Here is an 11,765-nt window from a genome sequence, read left to right on the forward strand (position 1 = left end):
ACCTGCTGCCGCCTCGCCCCCAGCGACGCCGCGCTTTGTCCGGGCTGAGCGGGCGCGCCCGGCCCCGGCGGCGCCCGGCCCGGCCCAGAGCAGCGGCCGGCGGCTCTCGGGGCGTCGCCTGGCTCCGGCGGCCTGGGCACGGCGGGGAGCGTGAATGAGAGTTTGCTCCGATTTCCGAGCAGGGTGAGTGCCGTGCCGGCCGTCACGGGGGAATAACAGCAATCATTAATGTTTTTTTTGTTGTTTTGGATGTCCGTACCTTTACACACTAGCCCGGCGCCACCACCCCCGGGCAGGGTTGTGTGCGGGGTGCGGTGCCCTTCGCCAYCCCCGGACGGGGACCCTCGGGAGGGGGTTACTGTCTCTTGGTGCTTCCGTTCCCTTTTGTTCGGGTCTCTCGGGGCTGGGGGGAAGGGACGGACCGGGGGGTTGAGCGGGAGCCAACGGAGACCTCGGCCGGTGGCCCAGCTGTCCGGGCCGTTGCGGCAGTCGGGACACGGTCCCCGTGCGCGCAGGGGGTGTCCGGCTGTCCCCTCCCCGCTTCCCGGGCGGAGCAGTGGCCCTCCTCCCGTCCCCGCGCTCCTCCGGCTCCGAGGAGCCGCCCTGGGCTGCGGGGACAGGCGGTGGCATCACCGCCACCAGCCAGAAGGCACCAGCTGTAGTAAACACAGCGCATGGGGCGGCGGTGAACTCGGTAAAGGTCACATCGTTGTGTGCACACGCAGCCCGACCTAGGCGGGCCCCCCGGTTGCTGTGGCGGGGCCGSTGTGGCGGCTGCCGGGGCCGGTCCTTGCCGGAGCCGCGCTCCCGGCCGTTGGCTCTGCTCGGCGGTGTTTCCCAACTGCGTGCAGGGATCTCCCTTGGCGAGGGAGCAGCAGTGCGAGCTGCGTCACACCCTCCTTTGCCTCTTCCCGCCCCCGGCCGGGGTGGCAACTGGGTGGCATCCGATTTAGCAATAGGAATGCAGGTTCTGCTGAGCGGTGGCTGAGCCTARCTGCCTTCAGAGCTAGCCACATGTTCATGTTAAATAGCAGCCAGCAACGCACTGATCCCTCAGAGCCCGCAGTGTCTGGATGCATCTTGGTGTGGAGCAATGAGGCACGGGAGTGTTGGAGCAGTAGAAGCAGAGGAATGTTGCTGGAGAGCTTACTTTCAAGGAGATAGAGAGGATGGTATGGTAAACGGCTGTTTTACAATCCAGGCGGCCAGCCTGGACTCCTTCAGACAGGTCAATAGGTATGCACATATTTTGTGGCCCTCTGTGTGTTTCTCTGGGACATTGCTGGGCTTGTGTGCACGAATGGGGAAGTGACAGCTTTTTGTCATGTTTTTGTATCGTGCCTTGTTGCTGCAGGTCAGGAGTTTAGGATGAGTAGATGTGGTGCTGTTAAGCTTGTGCAGTTATGGAATGAATGATGGACAACTTCTCGGGYATCACATTTCCAGTGGTGGTTGAGCTGTGGGTGGGGAGAGGAAATATTTAATAAAGTAGGGCTTTCAGGTCCCTGTGCTTCGCAGTATCTAGCGGTATCCTGCCTTTGCTTTTAATGTGTGATAAATAGTTTAATTCCATAGAATTAGAAGTATGAGCTCAGCTACTTTTTTTAATACCGTATTTAGTTATCAAATACCATATCTAGTTATTCAGAAAGAAAAGGCTTTTTTTAGTCCCAATCTGTGTTCTTCTGAAGCTGACAGTTAAGCTACTAGCTCTGAAACTTGTGAAATATAAAACTGGTGTTGTTATGACACCAAATTGTGCAGAATTCCATGAAAGCCTGAGTTATGTTTCACTGTTTTTCTTATGGTGGCCACAAGAATGTTTGGCTCATCTCCCTGCCCTAATAAAGGTGGTTTTGGGTTGAGATGCCAGACTGAGCTGAAGCTGAGCCATGCCATGTATTCAGCTCTGCAGGTAAGCTCTTGGAGCTGGTTTTGGACGGTGGTAGGTGGGACTAACCTGAGTTCAAGTATCAGACTGTTCGGTTTGGTTTTGGTTTTTTTTTGTTTTTTTTTTTTTTTCTCATTTAATGGTGGCACTATTGAGACCTGATCTGCTCTGCATGTCCTTAGTCAGGGGGTGGCTCTCAGGCAGCCTGGGGTAGGGTGCTGCTGTTGGGATGTATATGTGCCACTCCTTGGCTTCTGCTCCGGGTGAAGGCATCACYCAGGCTTTGACCTCCTGCCTGATGCCTTGCCAGCATCTCTGTGCCCTGGTGACCTGACATTCAGTGCCTGTGGGGGTTGGAGTAATTAAGGGCAGCACTRGGAAAAGCGTGTCCTGGCTCTGCTCTTTTGTGACACCCTGCTTCAGAGAGACTGGTAGAAGGGAGCTCCCAATTGAGGAGGCAAAATCAGGGGGCTGATGGCAGCGTTGCTGTCTTCCCAGCTGGAAACTAATTCCCAGTGATTTACAGCAGAAACTGTTCCCTTGCCATACCCCTTCTCTTCCCATGAGTGATATTCAAAGCTTACAGGAATAGAAATTCATTATAAAAATGAATGGCTGGGGCAGCATTTCATGCCGAAGAGATTCAGTGTGGTTTGAGACATGGRGAAAAAAACCCCAAGAGGAATACTTTTTTTTTGGTAAGGGAACCCTTGCAGTATCTGGGAAGTGATTAGTGCTGCTGTACAGGTCCTGGGTATGAAACATTGTGGTACATGTGAAGTACATACATGTGATACTGCATATATTTGGTGTGTCTTCAGCCTAATTTAAATACTTGAGTATTCATTCAATCCTTAATACACAGACCTCAAAGCTAGGGAGAAACATTAACTGTTTAACTTCCAGAGTGATGACAGATCTGTTGGAAGAATAACAAAGATCCCATTTCTTCTTCCCATTTTATTTGCTGAAAATTCAGATTTTACTTTTTAACTGAATCACCACCAAGTCCATAGGGATTCTTGAACACCAGTCTRTGTGTTTTGTGCAACATATGGTCACATTAACAATTTTACAGTGAATGATTTTTTTTATTTAGGGAGTAATAGATCACATTTTCTGATGTTTTGTTTTTTATTGGTCTGGGTAATAAAAACAGTTGAGGAAGGTTTGAGTCAAGGGCAACTTATGCCTCACTGATTTTTTTTTGGTTATAGGTATGTAGCTATTCAATGGTTTGTCATAGTCTCTCCCTCCCTCTCGTTACGCCCAGTATTTCAGATTTAGCAGTGGTACTCTCTAACTGCAAAGTCCTCAAAGCCTGGCTATTACCAAAATACTCCARTATTTTGTGCAGAAAATTCTGTCATCTTGATTTGGAGGCTGTCTTGTCCAAACCTGTGCCAKGCCTAAATAAAATACATAATTTTCTAGCTTTATCCTGTAAGACTGATTCTGCTTCTTTCCTGTGTGGATTTTTCTCAGTTGAATAGTATCTGCATGGCAACATCAATGCTAGGAGGAGAGATCACTTTCTCTAATGTGTTATTTTTATGACACRGAGTTTGATCAGAGGGAAAGCTTTTGAAAGTAAGTGCTTGATCAGGGTTTTTCAAAACCGATATTTTCTCTGCCTACTGCCCTTAACCTGGCAGGTCAAYCCATGAAATAATCTGTGCACAGAAATGCAACAAATGTAGTGCTTCAGTCATAATGTTGGATGTTTTGAGATTTTTTGTGTTTTGGTCTTTGAAGATTTTGAACATATAAGTTTCCTCTTTGCACCTTGTGTCCATTGCCATTGCTGTAGGACACACACTCACAAACCAAAGAAATTAGGCCTCTTCCTAGAGGTCAGAATTTACTAAAACAGTTACAGTTTAGTTGTGAACTCCCCTAAAAATTTAATGACTTAGTGCTGCTTTTTGTTGTGACATAAGAAAATGAAGTAAGGAGTCTTTGAAGCTACTTCAGACTTCATAAATATTAACAGGCTCTGCAGTCTTCAGAGAGAGTAAGTTCTGGATGTTTTTTCTTCACCTTAATAGTACGGTTTCATTTGCAGAGTAAATCTTCTTGTCTTGACTAAACTGGAAGAGCAGTTATCAGATGCAAATCAGAAATACTGTATTTGTGGGTGGGAGTGCCCTTTCTCTCTTGAACACCCAGTCCTTTCTCCTGGTGCATGCTCTGATAGCAGTAAATTTAATTCCATGGCTTACAAGACCAGCTCTTCAGAGGTGCTTAAATGATTGAAAATACAGGTTTTTTGCTTCTGAGAATAATGGAAGGTAATGATTCACARCTTGTTTACTTGCAATGAAAAATCCTTTTTGTTTGCATCTTGGGTCACTGTATATATTTAATATTTGCCTGTGGTAATGAGGAAAAAAAMCCCACTGGCAGTATTCTCTAAACATGCCTTGAGAATACTTAAAATTGTCTCCAGGTTTTAAAACTACATCTGCAATTTAATAGAAACTGAAATTCCGTTTAGTTGCAGCTTCATATAAATCCCAGGTTAAGGCAGAAAGTTTTTTGTGATGGCCYATAAAGAACGCTTCTTCTGTAGATACACGTTACATGAAGTTTGATGTGTTCCTTTAGAACTTGTTTGAGGTGCCTCATCAGTAATTGAAGAGAACTCATCTTTTTATTTCACAGAACCGCGGAATGATTAAGGTTGCAAGGGACTTCTGGAGGTACGTGATCCAGCCCCCGGCTCAAGCAGAGCCACCTAAAGCAGGTTGCTCAGGGACAACTCCAGAAGGCTTTTGAGGATCTCCAAGAGTGGTGACTGCTCAACCTTCCTGGGCAGYCTGTGCAAATTCTCAGTCACCCCYACAGTAACAAAAGTGTTCCCTGATGTTCAGAGACAACTTCCTGTGTCTCAGTTTGTGCCCATTTTGTCTGCTTCTGTCACTGGGCACCACTGAGCAGAGCCTGGCTCTGTCCTCTCTGCACCCTCCCTTCAGTTGTTTATATACATTTCCAAAATCCTCCACTTGAGCCTTCTCCAGGCTGAACAGTCCCATCTCTCTCAGCCTCTCCTCACAGGAGAGATGCTCCAGTCCCTTCCTGGACTATCTCCAGTATGTCCATATGTCTCTTGTACTGGGGTCCTCAGAACTGGGGCACAATGCTCCTGTTGTAGCCTTACTTTTCCCAGTATGCTTTAAAAATAAGAACTAAACTAAACTAAACTAAACTCTGCATGTGTTATTTTAGAACGCAGGTCCAAAAGGTCACTTTTTGCGAATCACTGATGCAGCTTCTGAGTACTTTTGCTCTTCCACAGGAGCCAATGTTCCTTGTTTAAAAGCTCCAAACACATTTTCCTGATCCCATCAGTGCAGGCTTTGACAACTCTTTTGACCTGTGATTAAGGGATTTATGACTAGGTTTGCTGGCTACGCTTGCCTAATAAGCGTAATCATTGGATGCTGAGTCACATGGGGACGTGTTTTTGGGGTGTGTTGATACAGACTCCTGTCTGAAGCAGAGCTCATTGCAGCTTAGAATGGATGTGTGMTTACGTTTGTGAGGGCACATTCTTGCTGTGGGCTGGTTTGGCTCTCCAGCAGCCCCCCTTGTTCTCGGTTGAGGCTGACCTGCCTGCCCTGTGGCACCTTCTGCATTACTGCATTCCCTGGAGGCGAGCCTGGAGGTGAGCAGCTGTCTGTAGACTAAACCAAGGGAGGTTTGGATGCTGTGGGCGTAGATGGGTAATTCTGTAGCTGATGTCAAATACAGAATTTGTAAACAGGGGTTTTATTTTTAGGTCAACAGGGTTTCTATTTTTAGGTAAACACTTCTAGGTGCAGAATAAAGCTGTTATTGTAATGCTGGTAACACTGGCCGTGGACAGGAGGGAGAGAGCAAGAAAAAGGCATAAAGCACACAACATCACTTTATCCTGGGGTTTTGCATCAAACTCCTTGAGAGGGGACACTCATTTCTTGACYGTTAAGTGTCCCCTCCTGTTAAGGTAGTGGTGGGTGTATGTGTAGTGTAGTGAGTTAAGATGGGATTTTTTTGAAGGTTCTTAAAGAATATAGAAAAATGATGTGAAAAAGGCAGTTGGTAGTTGCTTGCCTTCTCTGTGTCCAAATACAATGGTTGATAGGCACCTTTCGAATAGTCTTATTATCCCCCCAAAAGTAACTGCACAACATGAGAGGTCTGTACTTAACTTAGTTAGAAAGAACAAAAAAACAAAACCACACTTCATGCTGACATCATACATGCAATTAGTGACTGAGTGCAATTAGTTTCCAGCTGCTAAAACTGTCTTATCAGACCTCTTGACAGGAYTATCAGCAGTTTGTATTAGTATCTAGCATTACTAATGCTTGGCATTTTACCCTGGTGTAAAAGCCACTTGTYCCTTCAATATTCATTTCAGGTATCAGGGTTTCTTACATACAGAACACATCAAATTCACTGATTTGGAAACCAACCAATTTTCAGAGACTGAAAATTAGTACCACATTTTTCAGTGAAGGATACACAAGCTCAAGGTAGGGTTTAATGAATGAATTTAATTCATAAACTGAAATTTATCATTAGCTTAAATTTTGAAAAGTGACTTCTTCAAATTAGAAATGTGTATGAAAAAGGACTTCTTAAGAGAATTTTAACCTACTAGTACCTTCAGAAAAAAGTCCTCCAGCCTCTCACTGTATTTTACTACCTGCGGCTCCACATTCCTTCTCCATTTGGAAAATGGTTTGCATATTTTTCCTTCTCTTTGAATTTCTTCTCTGCATTCCCAGGTGTGYACAATAACTGTGCTTTAAAATAACTTGCTGCACCTCTCAAGGTTACAGCATGTTGTAATTCCTGGGGAAGTGTCACAGGGCTACAGAGAGGTGTGTGGATTTTGGACTGTCAGCAGTTTTTCAGCAGTGTCACAGCCACAGGGGTGGGGAAACATGAAGTGTCTGGAGAAGGATCTCGTAAAGTATAGGGTTTTTGTGGACTTCACCTTGCATAGTCCATGCTGCTGTGTTACAAGTCTGATGAGGATATCTTTTTTTTTCTGTGTTGTCTTTTAGAGGCAGGTGGTGTCTGTAGTTGTACAGCTTCAGGGATCCACCTGGTTATGTTAGGATTAAAAAGGTGTCTAAACCCTGCAATTCACTGTGATTTACTCCAGATCAGAATCCAGAGAACTGTATGGTTATGTGCTTTGGATAGAGCTGCTTCCCTAGACACTTTAGTGGTAGTGGGACCAGAAAATGGGTGAGTTTATCCTTTCTGAGTTGTCTGGAATGTCCAATTTGAGCCTTAGAGACCTTAACAGCAGAGAAGAGACCAGTCTGAAAATGTCTATAACCCCATTCTGGGAGTGAAGGGAACAGTAGCCTGGGCTCTTGAGCATTTTGTAAAATGCATGACTATTGCAACAAGGTACCATGTTGGAACAGGAAAAAGGATAGCATTTTAAGCACCCAAAGATGAGATGCTGTGTGCCTTTGATGTGACATTCCATGCAGTTACATGGCGCCTGATGAACACGACTTTTACCTGATTCAAATCAAGCTGCAAGATGATCTGTCATCCATGATCCTATCTCTAAATTAATTTTTGTGTTTGAGGCTTTCTTCATCTTTTCTCTTGCTCACCTTTTCCATTGTGAGACAGGGATCAGTGCTAGAGTACTTGCCTGCATGTGCCTTGCTGTTTCTAGCTGAGATCTTTGGTTCCCAGCAGCTGCCATCCTCTTTGTCTGGAGCAAAGATAGCCATGATGTGYGGGACCTGGGGAAGCAAAACATCCAAAGCATCCTTGTGGGACTTACCCTAAGTCTAGGGTGTCTTTGGATTGATGGGAACATCAGAAAAGAGTAAAAACCAGCTCTGGGGAGTATTAAGTCTTGCACCACCTTGCAAAGATCGTGCCAGTGGAARGAGCAGGAAAAAGGGCAATCTATCTAAATACATTCTTTAGGTAGTCTGACTTTTCAAAGCATTAAACCATTTGCAGCCATTATTACAATTAGATTAGKTTTATTATTCTTTGCACTTCTGCAGAGCTTTTATCCAAGATCTCACACTCCTTTTAAAAGCTAATCTACAAAGCAACCCTAAAGACACTGCCAAGTGTCCAAGATTGCTTTTTGTACAAAAATGTAGTGCGACTTSGTTTTGTGTAAAACCCTGCATGGTCTCAGCAGCTCTGTGAGGTCACCTGTGGTCGTGCAATGAGGAATGCCCTTCCCAACAAGCCATGGAGTGTGTGGTTGGACACGTTGATCTTTTGAGAGAGCTGCCAGCTGCTGCAAGGTGCTGCGCTTGCAAGATTTTCCTCCGATGTAAGAGCTTCCTGGAAACTTTCAGTAAATTAAAACTAAYGTCAAGAGTTTTCAAAACACTGCAGAAATGAAAAGTATGTTCTCTTCCAGATTGTCTGGAGCAAGCTCTTTTCTGTTTGGAAGAAATGTTCTGAATACAGCAGCTTTYGATAGTTAAGAAGGATCTCGACCTCTGTTGGAAAACTTTGCCCTCCCTCCCTGGCAGAGTTGCTTATGGGACACTGATGACTGTACATGCATTCAATGTTTTACTTTCAGTCATATGAATAACCAGCTGAAGTGGGATAGTTCTGACTTCCCCACAAAACTATTAGGGAATATTTTTACAGCAAATGCACTTTTTGAAAAGCTGCTTTTTTCTTCTTTCCTGTTTCTTCCAGTAGCAGMCTTTCCCCAGTTTGAGGGTTCTTCCAACAAAGATTTCGTCTAATGTTGGATCACTTATCCCTCTGTGGCAACACATTGAAAATAAATGAGGCACAAATACCATTTAGTGGAATATTTTACAGGAGGAATGTGGAGCTGATTTTGTTTAGCAGTTTGAATTTGTCTGTGAATGAAAGAATTTGAAGCTCTCTGGCCCTTGCAGTCCCCTGTTAAAGGAGAGCAGGGACGGTATATGCTTTTTGACTATGAAACAATAACAGACATTTTCAGTTTGGTTTTCCTGGTGCAGTGCAAGCTGGCTGTGTCCAGTGTCAACTTTGCATTTCACTTGGGTGCGTACAGCTAACCTGATTTGAGAYCCTGTGGGATCTATTCAAAACTCATTTTGTGTTTACTTGTTAAGACTTTGAAATCGCATGAATAGTTTTTTCTTTAGCAATAAGMTTTAAGTATTAAGCTGTTGTCTGTGACTCATTAGTCTGTTGTTGGTGGCAGTTTATTGTCTTTGTTAAATCATGGCAAATCCSTCCATGCAGTTTGTATTCTTTATTGTCTGAAGGAAACTATGTCTGTTTGTTTAACCCTGAAGGAGGCTTTCTTCTCAGCTGGCTAAAAGTTCATAATAACATCTGAGAGCTAATATGAAAGTATGGCAGGCCATATTCATTGAACAAAAGATTTCATGTCCATGTTTAACCGTTGAACAGTTGTGTTAGATGAGTTTCGAAAACACTACATAGGCTGAGACAAAAAAGTGTCTGTTTCCTTGCTTCTTTTGCTTTCACTTCTCATTTCAAAASCTCCAGCAGAACCAAGTGTTGGTAGTTACACAGAGTGATGTTTTCAAAAACTTTTAAGATCAGTGATTTAGTTGCTATGGGTTATTTCTGCATTCTTGTGAAAGTCAGAACAGAAGCTGGTTAAAGAYGCATATACACTGGAAATACTAGGAAAGGTTTTGACTTTGAAAATGACTGAATGACCACAGATTGCTCATGATYTGAAATGGGAGATGGGAAGCTGTGTTTAGGAAACAGATGCATTGCTCATGTTTCTGAACCACAGAGGACACACCAGACACCAGCTCTTGAAGCAGATTAGCTACAAGCATTCAGGTTTTCTTTCTTACAAGTTGATAATTGGAATAGCTTTTTTATTTTTTTTTTTTTTCTAAATAAGGACTGACTAGTAGATTCAACTTTTAAAGTAAAAGTTGTTGTGCAAAATGCAGTCATAATTAGCAATGTGATTATAGTCCAGTGTGCACCCTTGTGTGAGAATGCCAGTGGTCTGACCTCTTCTGTAGCTTTGTTAACTATTTACCAAATCCRAAGACTTTTTTTCTGTACGATGTGAGCTCTTGGTCAAAATTCTTAGTGTTGCTCATATACAAATGAGACCTGGCTTTCTGATCCCAATATCATTTGTGATTCCTGGGCACTCAGAAACCTTCACCCTTACGGGAAAACAGTCTTCCAATTCAGAAAAACTTACTTTCGTGTGTCTGGATTGTGTGCTTGCCTCTTCCTGAAGAAGGGGTTTTAGTAGGGAGTAGTTTTTATTTTGCTTGTTGCCATACATCTGTTGAAAAGCCTGATTCCCCTGGTGTGCTGTGGGGCATCAAAGTTGAGTGCAGCATTTAAAAGCCAGAACAGTCCTTGATTAAAGCTATGTAGTTTCTGAAGCTTTTGTACTATCCAAYAAATAGAATGGTCTGGCAGGAGTATCAGTAGGAGATGAACTATCCCTTCATTGTGTATTTACAGCTTTTCTTTTCACCCTAAAGACAGCCTGTCCCTGTTACTTGTCAACTCATCTTCCAAGGCTTAGGTGTTGTTTACAGCAATCTCCCAGTTACATCCAAGTCCCTGCTCAAGCTTAGTCTGTCTTCCTAGATCCTGCAGCTGGATGGAGGCTCCAGATGTCTACAACAAAGAAATCCAAAGATACAATCTTTMTTTTCCTTTGTTTCTTTCCCCTTCACCAAATTTGATGTTTTTGTAATTTGCATTTGAGCATATTTTGCTCTGGAGACGCTAAAATATTCAAGAATAATGTGGTATAATTTTTTTTTACTTAACTCTTATGCCAATTATGTAAACAAATSAGAGGTTAGTGTGAGTTCAGTGCTAGCTGGTGGTTCCATCATGTTCTGCAATCTTGAGTATATGTCTGGTATTAATGCACAGTCTCAGAATTCCAGGCTTCTGTGACTTCAAGAGACTGTACCTGTAAAAACATATGTGTAGTGTAAACAGAAGGCTAGATATCTGTTTACTGGAATTTGAGCCTGACTTATAGTTGAACTTTGGGGATCCTTCTTGGAAAGTGAAAACTGTGGTTTGCATTTTAAAATTCCAGGAGTTAAAAATGTGAATATTATTTAAATAATTGAGAATAAGTTAGAGCTGGAGGAAATCCCAGTTAAGAAACTGGCAGAAGTGCCAAAAATGTCGCTCTCTGCCTTCGTCTATACTCCATCCCCCACATTCTTTAGGGAATATTATGAGGTCTRTTGGAGGTCTGTGGGTGGTCTCTGGGATTCAGCTGGTGTGGCCTCTCAGTTTTAACATCAGGCACCACTGGTTTCTCTCTGGCTTTGGCTTGGAGAAGCACACCATTTTTGCAGGAGTGGTTGCATGAAGAAYGGTAGGATCTCTGCAGAAATCTGCTTTGTGAACTGAGGAAGCTTTGAAATGGGCAGAGCTGAAGTGGTTTTATGGTGGCAGGTGGGTGTGTGCAGGGACTATTGCTCCCTGCCCCGTGCTTCCCCACCCCAGCCATGCTTGGAGAGATAGACTGCCTGTACGAGGCTCTCTGCCTCAAAGTACTTTGACCTTTGGGCCTTTATGGGTGCCAGCTGAAGTGTCAGCTTGGCATAAATAAGTCAGATCAAGTAGTTTAATTCTGGCCCGTGTCCCAGCCTTAGAGGCAGATGTAAATGCCATTCTCTAGCTGGCTTTTAACTTGTTTGGTCTGATTGAAATGATGACTGATACAATCTTATTTCTTCTCCCTTGGTTTCTTCACTTTGTTGTTAAACTCCCTCCTGCTATCTTTGTGTTAATTTAAATCTATTTTGAGTCTGAAAGCTCATCAGCTGTGTGCCAGGTTGCTATTTGCTGTCATTGGGTTTGGATCATCTTAACAGCCTGACAGGCTTCGTGGTGT

At 43.8% G+C, this 11,765-nt stretch overlaps 1 protein-coding gene across 4 annotated transcripts in view; it reads left to right on the forward strand.

The window, feature by feature from the left end:
* The first annotated feature begins 49 nt into the window (after window positions 1-49).
* Window positions 50-11,765, forward strand: part of GRAMD4 (GRAM domain containing 4) — a 68,906-nt gene continuing 57,190 nt past the window's right edge. The window contains exon 1 of one of the 4 annotated variants that reach the window (XM_057370080.1): window positions 50-183. In XM_057370080.1, the coding sequence (XP_057226063.1) occupies window positions 155-183 (29 nt within the window). In that variant the 5' untranslated portion in view covers window positions 50-154. Of the gene's footprint in view, window positions 184-995; window positions 1,237-1,893; window positions 1,916-11,765 lie in introns of those variants that run through there. The other 3 variants (XM_057370079.1, XM_057370078.1, XM_057370081.1) reach the window with 3 other exon arrangements.

Source organism: Malurus melanocephalus, unplaced genomic scaffold (genome assembly GCF_030028575.1).
Source record: "Malurus melanocephalus ecotype Western Australia unplaced genomic scaffold, MMel_1.1 scaffold_118, whole genome shotgun sequence".
Lineage (NCBI taxonomy): Eukaryota > Metazoa > Chordata > Aves > Passeriformes > Maluridae > Malurus > Malurus melanocephalus.